The sequence below is a fragment of the Pollicipes pollicipes genome, unplaced genomic scaffold, assembly GCF_011947565.3.
Source record: "Pollicipes pollicipes isolate AB1234 unplaced genomic scaffold, Ppol_2.1 Scaffold_7231;HRSCAF=8579_pilon_pilon_pilon, whole genome shotgun sequence".
Taxonomy (NCBI): Eukaryota; Metazoa; Arthropoda; class Thecostraca; order Pollicipedomorpha; family Pollicipedidae; genus Pollicipes; species Pollicipes pollicipes.
The window spans coordinates 33858321-33881410 of NW_023597034.1; the positions used below are offsets into that span (position 1 = coordinate 33858321).

A 23090-nucleotide genomic window follows, 5' to 3' on the forward strand; every position below is an offset into this window, starting at 1 on the left:
GCAGCCGCCCGCGGAGGCGGCGCCGCCACGGCTGCGTTGGCTGTGATCACCGCGCGCCGCCGCAATCGTCGCGCGCCGGCGGGAAAAGCGCCCCGGGCCAAATGAACTCCGGCAAAGGAGATATCGAGAGGCACCTCCCGCGAGGGAACCGGCTCTCCAGAAGGCACCCGATCGGCAAAAACGCGTCGGGCCATCTATAACCGGCGTCCGCCCGGGCGTCCCGTCACTCCGCGGCGGGGGTCTGGCTGGCGGGGGCGGCGGCAGGGGCGGGGCTCCGGGCTGCAGGCACGCCGCCCGCCAGCGTCGGCGCTGGCACGGCCGGCTGTATTTATGGTGCGTTACGTCCGGCGCCCAGCAGCGCCTCCGGCCGCTCAGACGCGCCTTGTCGCCGGCTCGCTCTCGAAGCGCCCGGGCCACGAGAGCCATGCACCGAATGGCCGATTGCAAATCTACCGCGAAATCGGCGTCGGCGATAGACGTCTGGCGGCGGCGGACGCGAGTCATTGGTTCCGCGCGGCGGTCGGCGCCGCCGACAAGCCGCCGGCCGGCCGGCCGACGACCGGATTAACGATTTCTCGCCGCTCGCCCGGACGAAAAACGAACGGCGCGCCGCCGCTGCCGGACGCTCGCTGTCGCCACTGCCCACCCGCGGGCCACCCGCGGCGTCCGGCCGTGCGGAGCTCGGACGCGCGCCGTCAATCATCGCCGCGCGGGAGGGCCATTTGACGCGGCGCTCGCGCGCTTCTACGACAGGAAAACTGGCGTTTAAACATGCGTGTGGTCGCAAGACGCCGGCGGATTCTTACAGATCGCGCGCAGAGAAGTCCAACAAGTCCGGTCAACGTATGCGGCGTTTAGCAGTCGCCGTGGTCGCCTACGGGCAGAGAATATGCCATCGTACATCGCGTTTACGAGCGTGTCGTGTCAAGTATTCCAAACGAGAGAAGCCTTGGTAAGTGACGACTGCAGCGAAAGTACCTGTTGAGGGTCTCGAGCGGTGGACTTTAAAATCGCAACCTGCGTTTGGACAGCGCGATTTATAAGGCGCGGAAATAAACAGAAAGAACAGCGAGATAGGTATAGCGACAAATGCAACTTTGCTGACGTCTACGTAAGGACACAAAGTATCTTCCAGGGTGCTTTACGGACCGTTAAAACATCGTATGCTACTTTGCTAACGTCTACGTAAAGAGACAAAGTACCTTCGAGGGTGCTTTACGTACATCAAACAACCGCACAAGACCAGCCTGATGTCTAAGACACGCATGGCCATCAGTCAGATCCGGACGAGTTTCCTGCAGCGCGCACACAGCCGATGCCGGCAGCGAACACGCTGCCCTCAGTCCAACTCCAGACCCGGCGCGACAGCAGCCCGTCGGCGGGCGCCTCCTGCGACGGGGAGCGCTCCGTCGCGTGCCCCGCCGGCGCCTGACCCCCAGACCGGGCCGCCGTCCGTCACCGTCGTCGCTGACACAGCAGTGCGGCCCGGCGGCGCCGCGGGCGGCCGGAGCCCGGCCGGCGGGCGCTCCCGCCGGCCGTGCGCGGCAGCTTCGCAGACTTCTGTCTGACTCACGCCGCCGTAGCCGCGGCTCTGAGGCGGCGCGCAGTCGTGGGTCGCAGCCCTCCGGCCGCCAGCCGCCGCTGATTCACGGCGCATCAGGGAGGGAGCGCGGACGCTCCCGTGGCCGGAGTGAACGGCAGGGCGGCTGGAGCCGACAGGCCGGGCAGGGCCGGTCACGGATCGCCAACACGAGCGATCGCAGATACGGAGGGACGCGGACAAAGGGACTCAAGTGGCGCTACGAACACACGACCGGGTTTATGAGCAGTCGGCGATTTCAGCGGCGGCAAAGTAGCACCATCCTGGAAGCCGGGGACGTGGTTTAGCGAATCTCTCAGAATCTTGAGTGCTTGCTACGTTGGAATTTTGCCGCCAACTAGTACACAGAAACTAAGAATGCCGTCGTTTTCCGATGATTAGAGCCAGCTGAGACGACTGACAGCAACAAGAAACGGGCGACGGCGGCGGGAACAGAAGCGCAACATTCTACACGCCGCATCGACACCGACCGCGCTTTTCCAACCCACACCACCCACCGCCATGGCAGCCAGATACCCGCCATTCGAGCGCACTCGACGGGATGACTATTACGCGAAACAGAGCTTCTCGCCGCAGAAAACCCAATTGGGGGCGCGGGTCGTCAGGCGCAGCTAGAACAACGCAATGGCACTAAACGGCACTGAGCCATCCCAGAGAGCGGTGTCGAATGGCGGAACGGCTGCCTTACGGCTGCCTTACGCCGCCACTATCTCTGCTCCTGCCGGCGGCCAGCTGGCCAAGCTCCAGGCGGCAAGTATTGACGTGTTTGCAACCATTGATCTCTGCTCTCAATTTGGGAAGTGGCTGACATGTTTATGGCCCCCGCCGGCCAGGTGGCGGGCGGCGGGCCTCATCCCCGGCGCGTCACGGACGGCGCCCGCATCGGCAGCCGTGTTGACGCCGTAGATGTAGACTGACCACCGAGCGCGGGGCTGGCTGCTTGTCACGAAGCAGGGCGCGTGTCGCAGGGCTGCACGTGCGCACGGGTCGCAATGTCACTGAAGCGACTGCAAAAATCCCCGCGGGCCCCGGTAGGAAGAACATCAGGCCGTGACAGCAGCAAAACGGTTTATGCCCCGACCAGGGCCGTCGCCACGAGCAGAGCCAGGTCGCTGTGATTTCCTTTTACTCACGACATAGGCAACTGGATGCCACAGAGGCCGTCGGACCTCGCACCCCCATCGGCAGAATAGGCCGATCCCAGACAACGGCCAGAGGACCCGACGGACCCCAGCTCCCCTGCCCCGCCCGCCGGTCAGCGGGCCCGTCATCGCTCTCGCCCGGCGACACCGCCGTGCCCCTCCCCGGGCCACCCCGCCCTACCCACGCACGGCAGCAGCGGCCGTCCTGTTTTCCAGCGGCGGTCCGGCCTCGTTTGACCGGCTGCCAAGAGCGTCGCTCGCCGGGCGACGGCCGCTCCGGGCCGGCGCATTTCAATGCGGCGTGGCCGGCCGCCGCCGCCGGCGGCCGGGCCGGCATTGTGTGTCGTGTTAACTGTCGCCGCCGGCGCGGCGGCCGCCGCCGCGCGGTGACGGACCGCCGCCGCCGGCGCGCCAACGCGGCGCGGAATCGGAACTCGCCGCGACGCGCCAATGGAGCGGCGACGGGCACAACGAGACAGCCGCGAACGTATGAGCCGGCTTTGCATGCGCGGTGTGAATGTACTCGGGTTGAGCGCGGCGTGAACGGAGCGTGGGCCATCGACGCCGGCGATAACGGGCCGTTCAGAGGGACAACACGACAGAGAAGCCGGCGGTGCGAAACAAAGCGCGCAACGTCTTGCCAGAACCATCGCTGAGGAAGGACATTTCCATGTCCAAGTAACCGCATTACGGCGCGTCCGTCCGGCGCGATTACCCAATAGGGCTGCGCCGACAGCTGGAATTGATGGGACTCTGATTGGAGACATCTGTCGTTGTTCGCGCGATCTCTGCGCGGAATACCAACGCCGCGCGATCCACGCACGACTCGCACCGGCCAACGACGCTCCAGTGTCGATCTTCCCGTGCGCCGCAGCGCCCAGCTTTTGTTGCTTTTGTGCTTTTGTTGGACACGGGATAAATGGATGCCTCCTATCGCACAATCCAAGACCGCTTGTTTTCCTCTCCCTCTTCCCTCATAATAACACCGCCCACGCCTGTCTTCGACACCTCCCCCCCCCCCCCCCGCCCCCTCTACCTCAACAGGACGAGGCCTGCACCGCTAACCTGGGCGTAGACCATCTCAATGGGACAGCCGAGGTTGATGTCGATGAAGTCGAGCTCGCAGGTCTCGTTCAGCAGCTGGGAGCAGCGCGTCAGCAGGCCCGGGTTGTTGCCACAGATCTGCCGGCGACACCGGCTGTCAGTGGCCAACGGAGCGCCGGCAGAGTCGCGGCACCGCCGGCGGCGCGTCCACGTCACCGGCGGTGCCGGGCGCATCAGCGGCTGCCGCGCCCCGCGACGTAACCCAGCGCGACACGACGCGACGTAACGACACGACGCGACCGCGCGTGACAAGCGCCCGCCGTGACAGGACATACGGCAGCGACACGATCGACAACGGCAGCGAGACGCCATCAGCGGTGACGTAACAGCTCGAGCGGAAGCACCACGTCAGCAGCATCGCCGCGCCATCGCCGCCGGTGACGGCGGCGAGCGCGGCGGCCGGCCGGCGGCGGTGCGCCGCGGCCTCGCCCCTCACCTGCGCTCCGAACACCGTCTCGGAGTGGTGTCGGCGCACCAGCGCCCACTCGGCCTGCGAGCCCTGCAGCAGGTTCGCCGCCATGGCCATCTCGCCGCAGGTGATGTCGGCCCCGAGGCGGCGGCACAGCCGGCGGAACGGCAGGTTGCCGACCGTGGTCAGCGGCGCCAGGTACAGCTGGTCCTCCCACACCACCTGGCGCGGGGAGGAGGGGTCACCGCGCGTCACGGCAGTGGCCGGTCCTGCCGCACCACCCCCGGCGCCTGCGGCAAGGCCACCACCCCGTCACAGGCGACGGTGTCCCTTCCGGACCGAATCGGGCGTGGCCGTCGTCCGCCACACGTGCAGCTGGCCATCCACGTCACCTGGGCCGGGCGGGCGTGGTAGCCGGTCGTCACCCGTCACGAGTACGGCGCCCAGCACCCTTTGCGCGGGTACGGCCCGGCCTGGCCGGCACGCTACGGTACAGACGGATCACGCGCCACACGGCTCGTCCCTGGGGCCATCTGCCTCGGAACGTGTCTCATGACGCTGCCACGTCCCGCTCACATGGAACGCACCCTCGCGCCACCTGCCAGGGACCAATGTTACTTGTAGCCGGAACAGAACAACCTGACGGTCACACACCAGTCAAAGCCACCTCCCGGGGCGGGAGGGGGGGGGGGGGGGCTCCCAGGCACAGCGCGGCCGGTCGGCGTCCAGTGTGATGTCGCCGGCGGCCCGGCAATCCGCCCGGTTAATCCCGGCGTCCACTCGCAAGCGCGCGGCATCAGCTGGCCCATTTGCGGCTAATCTGCCGCCCGACGACAAAAACAGCGCGTCGCCGCCGCCGCCGGGGCCGCGGCGCGCGCGGCGCGGAGCGGCGACTCGGCGGCCGGGCAGTCGATAGTCGGATTATCATTTGGCAGGCGCGTCCCGTGCGCGGCTGACCGCGGCAGCCGGCGACCGCTCCGATCGACGACAACTGGCCGCACTCCAGCGGATTTTAACGGCCCGCCGACGGATCCAGCTGGGCCGCCCGTCGCCGCCGCCGCTGACCGGCCGGGTCGGGGGCCGCGGGCGTCACAAGCGACCCGGACGAGGGCCGGGGCCGCGGCAGACGTCACAGCGTGGGTGCAGGGTAGTCGTCGTCGTCACCGCGAGAGGAGAGCGCTTGTCGCCCAGTTTCGTCCGAATTTGGCGGTGTCCTTGTATGATTATGACTGCTGGATATTTTAGGGCCCGCTACGCGAGATAGCATTTCCGAGCTGTCCTCTCTCCAATCCCCGTTTGCCAACTTGCAACCTCGGGGACTTGGCCACACCCATCAGTTACAGCACGGTCCAGTCGCCCGCCACAGGAGCGGCGAGGGCCGTTCTCCCCTCCCCCCCACCCTTCAGGGGGCGCGTAACCCCATCACCGGCCTTTGCTCTTGTTGTTCATTGGTGTTTTCGGGCGCGTCGACTTCAATGGTTATTTTGCGCCCACCCCGACCACGGGCCGTCCGAAGGGTCGGCTGCGCCGCTGCCCGCAGAGACGTCCGGACCGTCACAAAGCAGCAGGTCCTGGGTCGGTCGCGGGCCGCGGTCACCGACCGGCCACTCGCGATAGCCGACCGTGCCTTCAAACGGCATGGTGAGATGGGCAGACTGATTTATGACCGTGCCAGGGCATGGTCCGGGGAAGTGAGGCAGGACAGAGCAGAATCGGTGGGATCGTGCGGAACGATGTGTGGCTAAGCCTGCCAGGTCGGGATGCCATCGGATGCCATCTGTTCGGTTGACATGGTTGGCTGGACCAGGCGGCGTAGAACAGTACGGCGGGCTGGTAAGGCAGGCTGACGTGCGGGGGGGTCGAGCAAGGTCGTGGAGGGGCACATCGTTGGCAGAGCAAGGTAAAACAGGAGTGGAGCCCCAGGAGTAAAACAAAGAGTAAAACAGGAGTGGGCTAAGTAGTCGGCACACAATACGGGTTGTTCGATATGCCTACACAACGTTCAATTGAGCGTGGCTGGGTGGGATGGAGGGCTGGGGTCGAGGCCATAGCCAGGGCCAGGGCCAGGGCCAGGGCCAGGGCCAGGGCCAGGGCCGGGGCCGGGGCCGGGCCTGGGGCCGGAGCCGGGGCCGGAGCCGGAGCCGGAGCCGGAGCCGGAGCCGAAGCCGAAGCCGGAGCCGTAGCCGGAGCCGGAGCCGGAGCCGGAGCCATGGCCGGGCCAGGTTGGGCTGGGCTGGACCAGGTTTCACTGGGTTGAGTTTTCATTTACAGTGGGCCCATCAAGCTGAGATCGGTTGGGTGAAAAGGGTTGATGATATCAGAGCTTTTGGGCGCGCAGACAGAAAAGGCAATTTTGCGCCAACTGAGTCGACTTTCGTTCAGTTGACTCCGCTTATGATTGAGTTGAGTTCGGTTTGTTCGGTGAATTGAGTCGGGTTAGCTTGGCATTGGCAAAATCGATCGCGTTGCGTACGCAAAATTGCTGTTCAGAATCCATGACAAAGGCGTGAAAATTTAACACAACCGTTCTTCAAGGTATTACTTCCTGAATGCAAGCAAAAACAAAAATATCGCATAACGGGCTGCGACCATCACGCGGATATCGCAACACAATACCGCCTTTGGCCACCAGGTGGCAGTAACTGCGGGCAGATGGCGCCCGGCTTCCCGGAAATGAAAAACACTGATCGAGCTTCAAACCGTGGACAGCCTACATCGTAACACGATTCTGGATCCTTTCACATAGAGCACAGTGGACATTCCTTTCCATATCTTTACAAACTGATATACAAGAAAGGAACACAACACATGCATAAAAAATACAACACACCTCGATAGCCACACGATTGCCTCACATGGTGTTACACTGAGATGTCGGATATAACGTGGCAAACAGAGCATGCATAAACTCAACCAATACCCCCCCCCCCCCTCCATTCGTCCACAAAGTTCACAACGAACCCAGAGCGAGTGCCCGCCCCCCCCCCCCCCTCCCCCGCACCCATACCTTCTTTTTCTCGGTTGACCGCAGCCGGACGAGATCGGCGTCTGAGTGAGGTCCGAGCAGCTTGACAGCGGCGCCGGCCGGCGGCGGGCGGTCGCCGGCCTCCGTGCAGACCGGGGCCCCGGCCGGCGACGCCCTAGGAATGTCAGCTGGAGTCGCTTCAGGGGCTGGAGCCGTCTCAGGAGCCACGGTCGCCTCAGGAGCGGCGGCTGGGGCCGCCTCAGCATCCATCGCGGTCTCGGGGCCCGGGGCCTCGGCGGCCGGGGCCTCAGGGCCCGGGGCCCCGGCGACCGGGGCCTCAGGGCCCGGGGCCCCGGCGACCGGGGCCGGGACGTCAGCGGTCCCGCCTTGCTCGGGGCCGTGGCCGTTCTCCGCCGGCCGGCGCGCTGGCCGGTGAGACCCGCCGGCCGGCGCCGGCCGCCGATCGAACCGCTGCACGGCGGCCATCGCCGCCGAGAAATCGTACTTGCGCTTCCACAGCCGCTGCTGCACGTCCTTCTGCAGCACGTTGCGCGTGGGCCGCAGCGCCTGGTAGCGCCTCCAGCGTTCCGGGTCGCCGTCGACGCTCCGGTGACTGGCGGTGGTGTGGCCGGCGCCGAACCTGCCGGCAGGCACACCGATACCGGTCGGTGGGGGGGGGGGGGGCTGACGGTGCGGTACAGGGGACAGCACTCCGGCTGCTCCCGCCGCCGCTGCTGACGTGGAGCAGGGCGAGGTATGCGCTAGTGCGGAGCGTGGGCGGGGTGAGCGCGAAAGCAAGTCTAAGTGATGAGCTTCTGAGGATGTGCTGGCAAATGACAGATATGGAATGGTAATTGGCATACCTCAGTCCTTCTGTCTTTCAGCGTTTGCTCGGACATTCCATCGCAGCACAGAGACTGAGATTATGTTACACCTTTGACCATTACCTCATGGTATCAATCATCAGTACGCACCGTGCTGTACCTACGAACTAGACGGTCGCCCACTGAAATTAGAGTATCACATATACGCACAGCGGAAAAGAAGTCAGATACAACCGTATCTAGCTTCATCTAAGTAGTTCGCTATACATCGAACAAATCCAGTTCCTGATATGTTAACGGAGTGAAATCCGTCAAACGACGCATGATTTCAACCTAACGACGAGCACTCAAGTGGTTCCGATGGAATGTGATGTGCTCATCTTAATTACCATAACTGGCGTTAGTAAATTTGATTTCTTTAACTCACACACTCACCAACATATGCATTTGTCACTTTCATTATTGGCATGACATGGTCGAAACTTGCTTTAAGAGGGCCACCGCAACAACAACAAAAACAAGACAAAGGAACTGTTAAAATTGTTAAATTGCTTCATCTATCCAAAATATTGGCTGAGATGTCGTCGTGCGGTTCCAAAACATCGTGCACCACCGACTTTATCTAATACGGCCTGGGCACACAGAAATGAGCAGATCCACGGCTTCAAACAACTCCCACGCATGGCAATGGTACCTCAAAACTACAACGAAGCGAGCGAACCTCTCTGAAGGCCTCCAATTGCTGCTATAAATACGTCAGTGCACCACCTTCGCTTCCGCCACCACTCGCCCGCTGCGGCAAGCGCGCCCCGCGCCCCGACGGCGCCGACACGCCGGCGCCGAGGACCCACTGACCTGCACGTGAGTCCGCAGGGGCAGCGGCCGTGCGTGCTGAACATGTAGCACTCGGCGCCCAGGTCGGCCGGCTTGGCGGCGGCGTAGGCGGCGCGGTCGTGCAGGAAGTGGCAGCGGCCCTTGAACTGGCACTGCCGCTCCGGCTCCGAGTCCAGCACGTCCTTCAGCACGGGACAGAGCTTCTCGGCCGGCGCCTGGCGCGCCATCCCTGGCCGGTGCTTGTTGCGGCCTACGGGCACAGGGTGCCACCGCAGTGGAGGGAGCTGTGCACGGTCGCGAGCGTGCAGCAGCCGGCCGGTATGCCTGGTGACAAGCGGCCGCGTACAATACTGATGATTGCAAGATGATAATACAATTCAATCTGACGGCAAATATGAAAAATGGCTATAAAAATGGTGATATAATGATGATTCTGCTGAACAATACAGGAGGAAACTGTATGTTGAACAGGTCATGATGGTGACAGTCTAAATAATTTCAGCACAATAGGAAGTATATAAAAAATCAATGACCGCCTATCACGATAGTGATTTTCTCAATATTAGGGGATCAGCGCACATCAGTAGTCATGCATAGCCACCTGACACAAAAAGCATTAAGTAGTTCTAACCACTAACCACGCTGCTTCTCCTTCTTGTGCCTGTTCTTTGAGTCACCACCCGGTTCGGATGGAGCCGCCTCGGCCTCCGCTGGTGCTGCACCATCGTCGGACGGTGACTCCTCCGACAGCTTCATCCTCTTGGCGACTGCATCGACAGGCTCCTTAGCGTCTTCTGTTTCCGGATGCTGCTGCTTCTTGTAAATGAGATACCTGAGATCCAGTAGACGTGCGCTTGAATGCCCACATAATCAGTGATCGGCGGATCTCCGTCTGATTTACTGTCACAGTCCTTGTGATTACACACACATGTCTGGGCACAACAATGCATTTAAAATCTAGCCAAACTGACCCACATCAAGATCTTACCAAAAGTACTAACATGCACTCTGGTGGGGGGTCAACTTGACCCACCCCCAAAGGTTTATCCCGAATGGTTTCCGAATTGAATAGCGAATCATTTAGTACCAAAAATTTGGATGTATCTAGTAAGGTCGCTGACCTAAGGCAGGTCAAATTCGGGCGATGGGTTCAGCAAGGACAGCTTAAGGGAGTTGTTCAATCTAATGTAAGAACAGAGCATTAGACAAAGTCATACATCTCTATGATGGGCAACAGTTAGGCAACAAAACAATCAAATGTATAAATTGTATTGACCTAGATCAGGTATAATGGTCACACCAAGGTCAAAACCATCTTGTTTCCCTATTCTAGAGGTAGATATATGGGGTAGTAACTGATGTTCATTTCGGATTTATTGACATATGAGCTGCATTATACATCTTCCATGGACTTCCTTAACATCACAATAGGTCACTGATCTAAAATGACCCAGGTTAACATTTTGTTTTGAGGAGTATACCACCTAGCAAAATATTTGATGCTAAATCAGCTGCAAAACCCAAACAGTCCTATGAGTTTACACATCATGACCTGCAAAGGGCCAAACAAGGTTACTGACCTTAAATGGCACCAGTGAACTTATGCTTAAAACAGGTATCTAGGTTCTGGAGGCACTTTGGATACCAATCTGGAGATTGACGTTTTTTTATATTATTAAACCTGCAGGTTGACCCCACTCAGATGAATGGTATTCAACCATCCAACAGGTTGTGTGTTAATGTATCATACTGGGAATCAGCCAATATCAAGAGAAATGATGTAATTAGTAAACAATATTTCTCATGTTGAAACTGACAATAATGATCTGATACAAATATGCAGGAGGAAAGACATGCTAACTAAGAGTGTCTTTCTGGTAAAATAATCTGCAGACTTCATGGGAGCTTCATGGCAAATAAAGCTTTCAATAAATATGACCTTAGCCCTGACATACTTGCCTGTTGGACAGCATCCAGTTATTAATTGATGGGTGCATACCCAAATGAATCCTGTAAGTGTGCAATGCCTTCATACTTACTCAGCTTTAATGCCAGCCTCCCCGGGACCTCTGGCAGGTACCTCTGTTGGTGCATCAGCTATGTTCTCAGATGAGTTGCCTTGGTCCATCCTGTGCTTAAAGGTGTAGAAGTTATGTCCACTCACTTCACAGCATATACTGAGCAATTCAGTGCAATTTCACACTACACATATATGTTAGTTTGTTTGCTGTGGAGCATAAAAGAACACAGGGTGCTTGTGAGCAAAGCTGCAGGCTGAGTGGGGAAAGGTTTAAGAAAAGGGGAATGAAAAGGTTTAGGTTTAGCAAAAGTCAACCTTAAGTGATGAAAGGTTTATCATGACTTATTTCAAATGCAAGTAGACATTTTAGGAGGTGATATGGTAGCTTTCAGTGGCCCATGGACTTGAATTACTTCCTGCATAGTCATCCATTCACATAATATCATGGGCAAGTCAAGGGGAAACAAGACACATTCTTTTTCACACAGCCCAAATCACTCTATGGACTAATGCCAGGGCAATAGCTTAATGCCAAGCAATATTCCATGTGATGGTGCACAAATACATTATATTTCTAGGTCCAAGGCTAATGTGCAGGATGAAAAGAGCAAATGGCAGGTCACTAGAGAAAGGGAGTTCCACCTTCAATGGTCACCATAAAAAATCAAACAATGATGCATGGGACTAGGCAACATGACATTGAGAAGTGCAGCAAGTTCACCCAAGGCATGCAATAAGCAATTCATGTTGACTAGACTTGGAAGTGTAAAAAGCAGGCAAGGGCAACAAAATTGCCTACTCTATAAATACCATATGTTACCACCCTGAGCCCAGTCAACCACTTTAAGCAGTATAACAAACCCATCATAGGTAGTAGTAAGGTTTCTGCACCATCTGTAGCCAACAGTTTATTTTATTTGCTGAAAGTGAAGTTGCCATGTTATGCCATGCCAATGCAGTCATATCACTGAACAAAAGCTTTGCCAAGGTGGATAAGATGGTGCCTCACATAAAAGCTATTTGTATATGCTACCATTTTCTAAATTGCTGAGCTTGTTTAGTATTTGCTACCTAATTCATGCTACAAGTTTGCCAAAGGCATAGATCAACTGACCACTGGGAAATAGCTACCCATCAGCAACACTGAAAAACATGTGTTACTGTTTTACTAACCATGTATGGCCAGCACATCCACCACGTAAATATAAAAGCGTCAGGTTTGACACTCAGTTGCTGAAAACCCAATGCATATAGGAAGTGTTTGGAGGAAAATTATGTCTTAAATGTAATGTTAACCAAAAATGCTTAAAACAATTAATGCAACACAAAAAATGCATCTAATTTGGCCAGTCCCATGTATGTCATGCACATGTTCTCAGTCTAACAGATGAACAAAAGGTAAACATTCAGAGGAGTAAATAATATAAGTGAATAAAGAGTGAATAATAGTCTGAACCACACATCTTACTCAGATCTAGCATCAGGATAAGTTGAGCTTGGACTTAAGTGAAGTAGAACCGCCCACGTGGCGCGCGGCAACGCCGAACACCAGACAAGAGCTATAACGCACGAGTTGGGCACAGATACAGGGCCATTTTTCTAGCCGCATTCACCGCGCTCCCCGAGGCACTTTCCCAAATGCCCACGTTTCATACCTTTTCAGCGTAGAGGCCGACACCTGCTACTGGCGCAACCCCACCGGGCAACGTGAGAGAAGCCGGGCAGTCTGCTACACAACTGTCTGCTCCGTGCTCAATAGGCACAAAAATACAAAACACGCGCATCCGCGGCGAACTAGCGTCACTGTGTTACCATATGCCGGTTGAACGGCATTTGCCTTCACGTAGAATCCTCTGCGGCCTGCATGGCACCGCCTGCCTTTCCATCTGGCAGGAAGGCGAGCATCGCGGGAAACGAAACCCCCTGCACGGCTGCAGTTCCGCAGAATGAGTTGGTATGAACAGTGCAGTGAAAATGGCTTAAACTTACTCTAAAATTGGTCAGCGAACGGTTTTCGCCCCGGACCTGGCCCGCTTTCTTCTCTGAGTTGGAAGGGCTGAAGTCTCTCGACTGAATAGGAAACTATCCCTCCCCCTGACCCCGTTCCTCTGATTTCCCCAGACGCGTAGCTTCATCCCTGCACTTCTGGTACCACATTTCGTACTACATTTGTAAGAGATGTTAAGGCTGTGCCGCGTCCGAAATGGACAAAATGAGGAGCACCGGAGATTGTTCAGGACTTGTGGGGTTCGTGACGTTTTGATCCGTTCGCTTTGCGCGCATAAACTGTCCGTTCCTATGGCGCCGTTTGTTACAGCCTGTCTTCAGATCCCCCCACTCGAGGCGAGATGGGCTCGAGCGGCTTTAACCGCTCGTTATTTGCACCTGACTTGGATGGCCCGCGGTCGGTGGCAGCAGCCGCGCTAACGGTCAAGTGACGTCAGAGCACAGGACAGACCATGCCGAGCTGTGCGGTGCGTCAAAACGTCGCCGTGAAATCTTACCGTGGATCCAGAATTTCACCATCGAGTGGCGGCATCTAAGTTCATACTACAAGTGCTGACTAGCATGGGTTTCGATGCCGGAAATCCATCCAATCGAACGATGCCGGCTAAATGTTAAAACAAATCAGTCACACAAAATGGATCTCGGTACCCCAATCGCACTTCCCGTCAGCGTCCTCATTACAAGGTACGACCACGTTGTGCAACGGAGAAAGCCCTTCAGTTGTGTTGTCAGTTTCAGAACAAACTTAATAATTTGAGCCGGACACAAAATAGCGAAGCAGATTATATCAATGGAGAGAGCGCGGTACCAGGAGATAACGGGTAAGACTTTGGGCGGATGGGAATCTACAAACAGCCTCATTTCTTTCTATGACTCTTTTTCTCCCTTTGCCTCGCACAAAGGTACGAAAACAGTGTAAAGCACACATTTATTATGCACTATATCAATAAATAAATACACCATGCTCCGCACACACCTATATTTATCATAAACTGGCACTTTCTGATAGAATCAATAGAACACACAATAATGCCCCAGACAAAGATCACAACTCCAGCCATGCCACGCAGGATGCTGAAGACAGTTGAAGGCCTCCCGCCGACCTCGGGCTCAGCCCCACTCCGCCACCTGGCCGGGGCTCAGCGTGACCTCCACCGGGCGCAGGGAGGGCGCCACCTCCGCCACCTGGCGCACGCCCGGCGGCGGCTGCCAGCGGTAGGTGACGCCACCCTCGGGCCGGGCCAGGTGCGGCCGCGTCGCCAGCCAGCTCTCCAGCGTCGGCGGCGGCGCGGGCCGCGCCTGCGCCGCCTCCTCAGCGCGCGCCGCCGCCCGCAGTCGCGCCAGCTCCTCCTGCGAGAGGTGCGAGAAGACGCAGCTGTCGCCGAACAGACAGCCGCCGGGCTCGCTGCGGCGTCGACAGGGCCGGCGCGCCTGCTCCGACCGCAGCAGCTCACGCGGCGAGGACAGCTGGCGGTAGTGCTCGGCGCGCGCCCGCACGTGCGCGACGCCGCGCACGTGGCGCCGCCACGCCTCCGGGGAATAGGCGAAGCGCGTGCCGCAGTAGTCACAGAAGTATTTCTTCACCATGGCAGGCACTTGCGGTGGGCAGGTTAGCCGCCTTGTGCTGCTCTGTCATCCAGACATGCAGAGTCCGCCTGGAATTGTGAGGGTGTGTGCTCGATAACGAGTTCATACGGAGTCATTTAATGAGTCTGGGAACATCTGGACAGAAGATCAAATCAAACTTGCATCACGCTTCGGAAGCCCATCAGAAAAGCTCAAGCTTTGGAGGAAAAGCATACAAGACACGCTGACGTCCTTAAGTAGTGCAGCCTTACTGAAAAAACAGGCAACAAGACACAAGAAAGAAAGCAAAAACCGTTGCCAAATTAGTTATCCGTTGTTGCTACTGGAAGCATTAGTGGTGCTTAACATAGATGCATTCCAGTTTGTGTGCATCTGCCATACTATATAATGATCTTGGGGGTTCATTTCAAAGACACCTAGCTGGCATAGAACCCATATACTTTGAACTCATGTAGCAATGTTTATTTAAGGCTTACAGTCATCTGTACCTATCTCCAGCAGATTTTGCATTTCTTAAAGGGAATATTCCACATTTAAAGATTATAAGGCAAGCATCAAATGCGATGAAATAGGCTTACTTATCACTATTTGTATGCTTCTTATTGGAAAAGACTGCTCAGGGAATGACAATTTCTCTGCCTAGTAAACATGTTTCTCAACACGTCATTAATTAATTACGTCATCGCATTTCGCACAGCAATGATTGAGACCCAAGTGACGGCCGTTTTATCTGGATATCACGCCCACAAATGCTAAATATGAACAACTGAACAATTATATTTGTCTTGGCCATGATCACCGCATGACGAGTGGAACAGCAGCATTCAAATGATGACATCATGGCACCATGAATGCCAGGGTGGCCTTGAAATAGTCTACAAACTTTTGCAGGCCTGAAGCTCAGAAACTAGAGGGCTTTCAGGGTTTAATAGGGGCAGGACTGTGAATTGCACTAAATGATTTTCAAGATGGCTATTTCAGTTCAAAACCCCATACAAATGTCAGACACTCCCTTTAATGTCATTGCTCCTAAACACCAGTACACCATGCCATGCATCATGAGATAAGACAAGTAAACACACAGAGTGTCACTTTCCATCATAAAGATTATGTCAAAAGCCATACTGATCAGTCTATGACATAATTCCACCCAATCATGAAAATCAGTGCCTTCAGTAGGTATGCAGATGCATAAAAATGCACACAAAGCCACTTTTAAAGAATTACATTTACTGTCATGGAAGGCTACACTAACCAGTGACTGGACAATACAAAGATATTGACATCTAGACAGGGTCATGGTCAGGACAGGCTCAGCTGCACCTCTTAAGTTGATCTGCAGTTGCTCATCAGCATCAGCATCAGCTGATCCGCTCATAACAAAATGCATGCTTCTAGTGCACAAGGCAGGACCAACACAGTATCAGCCACACATAGTACTAGCTATATTCTAAAATACATGTAGCTTACTGGAAACTTCCAACACATTTGGCTAATGCCTGCACCACACAGGTTGAATTTGGCTTTCCTTCCACAAAACAGCATAATACACAAAACATTCAGTGCTTATGCACCCCATCCATGTCATAAACTAATATGAGTAGCAGCTAGACAAAGGAGCCATGACTCATAGCTTTATGTGAAAGCTAAACCAACAGTATTCATTAATGCATTGGAAACCCTAACTTTCATGGTAATGCAGGAGGCAGGGGTCCTCTGACATGTCATTTGCACACATGCCTATATATAAACATTGACTTAGCAATGGCAGGCTATGAGTCTGGCAAAATGCTGCAATTTGAGGGGGAAAACACTGCAGGATTCACAAACACTTAATTCTTTAAATTGTGACCCAAGAATGGCAAAATAAACTTTGGTTTCATATGGTTCACAATAAACAAGACTTAACACTGTCTAAATAGAACAGTGATAGCCTTAATCCTGTAAGTTTCCACCAGCCTTTGTAACACCACTTTCTTACTACAGCTTGCTTAGTGGAGCTGCCTTATAAGGGCATACCTATTGTTGTGCATTCTTGCTGTTGAGTCAATGGGGCTAGAAGGCTGCTTTTAGGAATGATTTTTATGTTGGTCACATGTTTAAAGCCATTCAGCAGAACAAATGTCTAAGAGTAATCAGTCACAAGCACAGCATGTGATGCAACTTATTCAGCACTAACAGGTTAAGACAAAATTTAGATGCAGGCACATATGCATGGCATACCTATTCTATGCCATTTAATCCCAGCCATCTACCCATCAATACAAAACACCAGTATCAGCTAAAAAGGAACATCTATCTCCATTCTCCCAGTTTTCTGTGAGGAAAAAATATATTAGTGTCTAACCTATATGAACAATACCCATCACAAAGGAACTTAACAACTTACAAGACCTTACACCAGCATTGCTTTAATGGTTGATTATTTCAAGATTCAAGCCAGTCTGTACTCAAAACTGGTTTTAGAAAAGGTGCCATGGACCATTTACTACTAAAGTATTAGACCTGAATTCATACATGACATGACATTTTACCAACTGACAATTTACCACAAACCATTTGCAATGAGGCATAAAAATGTATGCAATACTTTGATTTGTTGGCTTTTTTTTACTTGGGTACCTGTATTGCCGACGGTGGGGAGAGAGCTACGCTGGCTGCAGGGTTCCTGTACTGCCATGATGGAGAAATGCTGTTAGGTATCAGCCGACGTAGTGACGTCACTGAAAATGGGTTTGCATCGATCGGGATTCTTTTGGGCCGACTGAAGGCTACAAGGCATTTGCTAGCGATATGATGTCACTGGTATTCGACTGGATATGTGACGTCACTTGTTGTGAGGCTTTAGGGCTCTTTTGGTTGCAATGAATGCCGTAAAGCATCACCTGACGATATGTCGTCGCTGGTATTCAATGAAACATCAGGCGCAACGGGCCTTATTCCATCTTTACCTTTCGTACCTGTCTGCTGCAAGCATTTGCGTGCCGAATAAAAGCTTGACCGAATCACCTGAATGTGTGACGTCACCAATCATCACTTGATACGAGTGCACTTAGGCCCCACGGCCGCGGTGTATCATGTTCCGTGAAATATCACTGGGTATCGTGACGTCAGTGATATTCGACTAAATATTGGTCGCAACACGTCAAGGTCCATTTTTAGCTTCGTACCTGTCTACTGCAAGCATTGGCGTGATGAATAAAAGCTACCAAATCACGTGAGTGTGTGACGTCACTGGTCATGCATTTTTATGGATCTTTGGGGGCCAACTGAGGGCCGTAAAGCATAACCTAATGATGTGACGTCACTGGCATTCAACTGTGTGTGATGTCACTTGTGATCAAATTTTACGGCCTCTTTTGGGCCGACGAAAGGTCATACGACATTAACTGAAGATGTGCCGTCACTGGTATCCGAATACAATTCAGGCGGCAATGGCCATGCTCCATCTTTACCTTTGGTACCTGTCCATTGCAAGTATTTGAATGCTGAAGGAAGGGTCTGCCGAATTACCTGAATGTGTAACGTCACTAACCATTAATTTGTATAGACTGTTTTGAACCCACTGTAAGCCATACCACATCAGCTGACCATATGACGTCACCGGTTTTCGTCTAGGTGTCATGCGCAACAGGCCATGCTCTATCTTTGCCTTTCGTACCTGTTTACTGCAAGCATTCGCGTGTTATATCAAGGTGATGCTGAACCATCTGAGTGCGTGACGTCACTGGTCATGAGTTTATACAGGTTCGCTTGGGCAGCCCAATGCAACAAAGCATCATATCCTGTAAAGCATCGCGGGATGATATGACGTCACTGGTATTCGACTCAACATCAGGCGCAACAGGCCATGTTCCATCTTTACCTTTCGTACCTGTCTACTGCAAGCATTCGCGTGTTACATCACGTCATTGGTTAAGAGTTCTTACGGGCTCTTTTCAACCCCCTATATGGTATAATGCTTCAGTTGACGATATGATGTCACTGGTGTTCGACTTAACATCAGGCACAACATGTCATGTTCCATCTTTGCCTTTCGCACCTGTTAAAGTAGTGGCGAGCCTAATGATGGCTCTGCCGAATCACCTGAGTGCGTCATCATGAGTTTTTACAGGCTATTGTTGGCCGAGTGAAAGCCATTAGGCATCATCTAACGATATGTCGTCACTGGTAATCCACTAAGTGTGTGACGCCATTGGTCATGAGTTTTCCCGCGCCTTTTTGGGCCGACTTAAGGCCATTAGGCATCAGGTAACGATATGACGTCACTGGTATTCAATTAAGCATCAGATACAATATGTCATGTTTCATCTTTACCTTCCGCACCTATCTACTGCAAGTATTCGCGCGCCACATAAAGGCTCTGCCCAATCACCTGAGCGTGTGGTGTGACTGGTTATGAGTTTACGCGGGTTTACTCGGGCTGACTGAAGGACATCAAGCATCATCTGGCGATGTGACGTCACTGGTATTCAACTTAACACCAGGCGCGACAGGCCATGTTCGTCTTTACCTTTCGTACCTATCTATTGTAAGCATTGACATGCTTAAGGAAAGCTCTGTGAAATCTCCTGAGTGTGTAATGTCACTGGTCATGAGTTCTTTACGGGCTGCTTCTTTGTACCTATAGGGTACAAGACATCAGTTGACGATATGACATCACTGGTATTTGACTTAATCTCAGGCGCAACAGGCCATGTTCCATCTTTGCCTTTCGCACCTCTATACTGCAAGTATTCGCGCGCTACATAAAGGCTCTGCCGAATCACCTGAGCATGTGGTGTAACTGGTCATGAGTTTACGCGGGCTTACTCGGGATGACTGAAGGACATCAAGCATCACCTGACCATATGACGTCACTGATATTCGGGCTGTGGCCCAGACTTATGGCCGCTAGGCGGCGCCCTTGATTATTATTTAGCCATCAGGGCATTCCGGACCGTAGCTGCTCAGGGGCGCATCCTGTGATGTCGGGCGGAATAGCTTTGCATATACGTCGGTTTGTGGGCTGGGAAAACCTCTGTTTTGTGTTTACGTTGGTTCAAAATTTTAGTCGTTGAAACAGCCCGTTGCGTTTGAAGTTGTTACTTAATGGTGCGCACAATAAAATTAGTGTGCTTAACTATGGTGCATCTCCCACCTCTGTTGCGGAACTCCGTAGCCGTAGGTGGCCAAGTGACCTCCTACCAACTGATGATCAGTGACGTCACATACTCAGGTGATTCGGCGGAGCCTTCATATAGCACGCGAATATTTGCAGCAGCCAGGTACGAAAGGCAAATATGGAGCATGACCTGTTGCGCCTGATGTTTAGTCGAGCACCAGTAACGTCATGTCATCAGCTGATGCATTATAACCTAAAATGGGTTCAAAGGAGCCCGTAAAAAACTCGTGACCAGTGACGTCACACACTCAGGAGATTCGACGGAGCCTTCATTCAGCACGTCAGTGCCTTTAATAAACAAGTACAAAAGGTAAAGAAAGTACGTGGCATGTTGGACCTGATGTTAAGTCGAATAACAGTGACGACATATCATCCTGTGATGCTTCACGGGAGGTGTTGCTTTGTGACCTTGGGCGGCCCAAGTGAATCCGTATGAACTCATGACCAGCGACGTCACCCACTCAGATGATTCGTCTGGAGTTTAGTTGATTACCAGTGACGTCATATCGTCAGCTGATGCTTGATGTCCGTCAGTCAGCCCGAGTAAACCTGCACAAACTCATGGCCAGTTACACCACACGCTCAGGCGAATCGACAGAGCCTTTTGGTAGCGCACGAATACTTGCAGTAGGCAGGTGCGAAAGATAAAGATGAAACATGGCTTATTGCAACTGGTGTTAATTCGAATACAAGTGACGCCATAACGTTATCTGATGCCTAATGACCTGAACTCGGCCAAAAAAGGCCCGTAAAAGCTCATGACCAGTGACGTCACACACTCAGTGGATTACCAGTGACGTCATTTCGTTAGCTGATGCCTTATGGCTTTCGCTCAGCCAAAAATAGTTGGTAAAAATTCATGACCAGTGACGTCGAACACTCAGGTGACTCGGCAGAGCCATCATTTAACGCACCAATACTTTACAGGTACGAAAGGCAAAGATGGAACATGACCTGTTACGCCTCATGTTAAGTCGAACACCATTGACATCATGTCGTCAACTGATGCATGTTTCCCTATAGAGGGTTCCAAGGAGCCAGAAAAAACTCATGACCAGTAACGTTACACACCCAGGAGACTCGACAGAGCCTTCATTCAGCACGTCAATACTTGTAATAGGCGGGTACGAAAGGTAAAGATAGAACATGGCCTGTCGCGCCTGATGTTAAGTCGGACACCAGTAACGTCATATCATCAGCTGATGCATTATACCGTTTGGGGGTACAAAAGGTCCCGTAAAAAGCTCTTGACCAGTGACGTTACTTACTCAGGAGACTCGACAGAGCCTTCATTCAGCACGCCCATACTTCCAAGAGACAGGTACGAAAGGTAAAGATAGAACATGGCCTGTCGCGCCTGGAGTTTAGTCGAATACCAGTGATGTCATATCGTCAGCTGATGCTTGATGTCCTTCATTCAGCCAGAGTAAACCTGCGTTAACTCATAACTAGTTACACCACACGCTCAGGTAATTCGGCAGAGCCCCTGTGTCGCGCGAATACTTGCAGTAGATAGGTGCGAAAGGTACAGACGAAACATGGTTTAGATGGAGCATGGCCTGTTGCGCATGATGTCTAGTCGAAACCCAGTGACATCATATCGTCAGCTGATGCCTTATGGCCTATAGTAGGCTCAAAAGAGTGTGCAAATTAATGGCCAGTGACGTACACACTCATGTAATTTGGCAGAGCCTTCCACGGCAATGCTTGCAATGGACAGGTACCAAAGATAAAGGTGGAACATGGTCCGTCGCGCCCGAAGTTCATTCGAATACCAGTGACGTCACATCTTCAGTCATTGCCGTATGACCTTTCGTCGGCCCAAAAGAGGCCGTAAAACCTCATGACCAGCGACACGCACAGTCGAGTGCCAGCGACGTCACATCGTTAGCTGATGCTTTATGGTCTTTAGTTGGCCGCACAAAAAATCCGCCAATACTTGCAGCAGACATGTACGAAAGGTATAAATGGAGCATGACCTGTTGCCTGATGTTCAGCCAAATACCAGTGACGTCATATCGCCAGCTGATGCCTAACGGCATTTCGTCGGTCCTATAGGGCCCGTGGAAACCCACGGCCATTGACGTCTTACAGTCGTATAGCAGTGACGTCGCTAGCTGACACCTTGTGGTCTTCAGTTGGCCGAAAAGCACCGTTGGAACTCATGGCCAGTGATGTCACACACTCAGGTGGTTCGGCAGCTTTCACCCAGCACGCCAATGCTTGCAGCAGACAAGTACAAAGGTAAAAATGAAGCACGGCCTATTGCACCCAGTATTTATTCGAATACCAGTGACGTCACGCTATCCGGTGATACTTCGCGGACCACGACACACCGTGGTCGTGGGGCCTAAGTGCACTCGTATGAAGTGATGATTAGGGACGTCACACATTGGGGTAATTCGGTCAAACCCCTATGCGGCACGCAAATGCTTGCAGCAGACAGGTATGAAACGTAAAGATGGAACGAGGCCGGCCGCGCCTGATGTTCAATCGAATACCAGTGACGACACATGGCCAGCTGATGCATTACGGCATTCAGTTGACCCAAAAGAGCCTTACACACTCACGACCAGTGACGTCACATACCCAGCCGAATACCAGTGACATCATATCACAAGCAAAAGCCTTATGGCCTTCAGTCGGCCCGAAAGAACCCCGACCCCGATCGATGCAAAACCATTTTCAGTGACGTCACAATGTTAGCTGATGCCTCACAGCTTTTGCCCCGCACGACAATACTCGAAACCCTGCAGCTAGCGTAGCTCTTCCCTCCGTCGGCCATACAGGTACCCAAGTAAAAAATTACCGATTTGTTTTGGTTTTTGTTTTTCTACAAGCCTCCTCTTCAAATTGTAACAATTTTGATCTCTACTGGTCTTTGTAAAAGTATTTTCCTACCCCAGCTCACTTAGTGAGGCTGTCTGAGCACATACATAAAATTGTCATTGTCATACATACATTGTGGATGTTGAATAAAAGGCATGAAGGTTGTTTTTAACAAAAACAGTTCTCAGTTGGTCAACAATTGCAGCCATACAGTACGACTAATACCTTAGAATGCTTGGCCACAGGCACAGCTTGTGATGCGACTTATTCAGCAACAGTACATTAAGGTGAAATTTATATTTAAGTGCACATACAGGTGTCATTCATCTAGTCTAAGCCATTTAAAACCCGGCCACGAAGCCAATCGTACACATTACCTTGTGAGCTAGATCCACATGCCCCAGCTTGCTTATCTCGAGCCCACTGCCCTGGCCTCCGCTGACTCAACACACAAACGCTAAATTCTAAAACAACTTAAATTAATCCATATTTGTGGTAGACGCGCCAAATTGGCTGGTTTGCAATTCAATAGCTCAATTCTACATGCACAGCTTAAGAATAAATTGAGGTTAGATATGATCAGGGCTTCAATACACCAGTTTTAT

At 53.2% G+C, this 23090-nt stretch overlaps 2 protein-coding genes across 2 annotated transcripts; both read right to left on the reverse strand.

Moving 5' to 3' along the window:
• Nucleotides 1–3807: 3807 nt before the first annotated feature.
• On the reverse strand, nucleotides 3808–12929 carry Dus3 (Dihydrouridine synthase 3; the record flags this gene model as incomplete). Its single annotated transcript, XM_037234670.1, is given in 7 exon segments — nucleotides 3808–3924; nucleotides 4283–4477; nucleotides 7263–7860; nucleotides 8900–9128; nucleotides 9517–9710; nucleotides 10918–11012; nucleotides 12888–12929. Coding segments are annotated over 6 exon segments (1422 nt in total), but the record flags the coding sequence as incomplete, so codon positions are not given.
• Nucleotides 12930–14015: 1086 nt separating this feature from the next.
• Nucleotides 14016–15285, reverse strand: LOC119110038 (zinc finger matrin-type protein 5). Its single transcript, XM_037233783.1, has 2 exons — nucleotides 14229–15285; nucleotides 14016–14090 (listed from the first exon to the last, which is right to left on the reverse strand). The coding sequence occupies exons 1-2, from the start codon at nucleotides 14490–14492 to the stop codon at nucleotides 14016–14018; spliced, it is 339 nt and encodes a 112-aa protein (XP_037089678.1). The 5' UTR covers nucleotides 14493–15285.
• Nucleotides 15286–23090: the final 7805 nt, after the last annotated feature.

What these genes read in the sequence shown, in the direction of transcription:
- LOC119110038 (XM_037233783.1), bottom strand. Translation starts at nt 14,492, where the DNA reads ATGGTGAAGAAATACTTCTGTGACTACTGCGGCACGCGCTTCGCCTAT. An exon ending in TGGCGCGACTGCGGGCGGCG is followed by an intron (nt 14,091 to 14,228) that starts GCGCGCGCTGAG and finishes GGCGTGCGCCAG; the next exon opens with GTGGCGGAGGTGGCGCCCTC.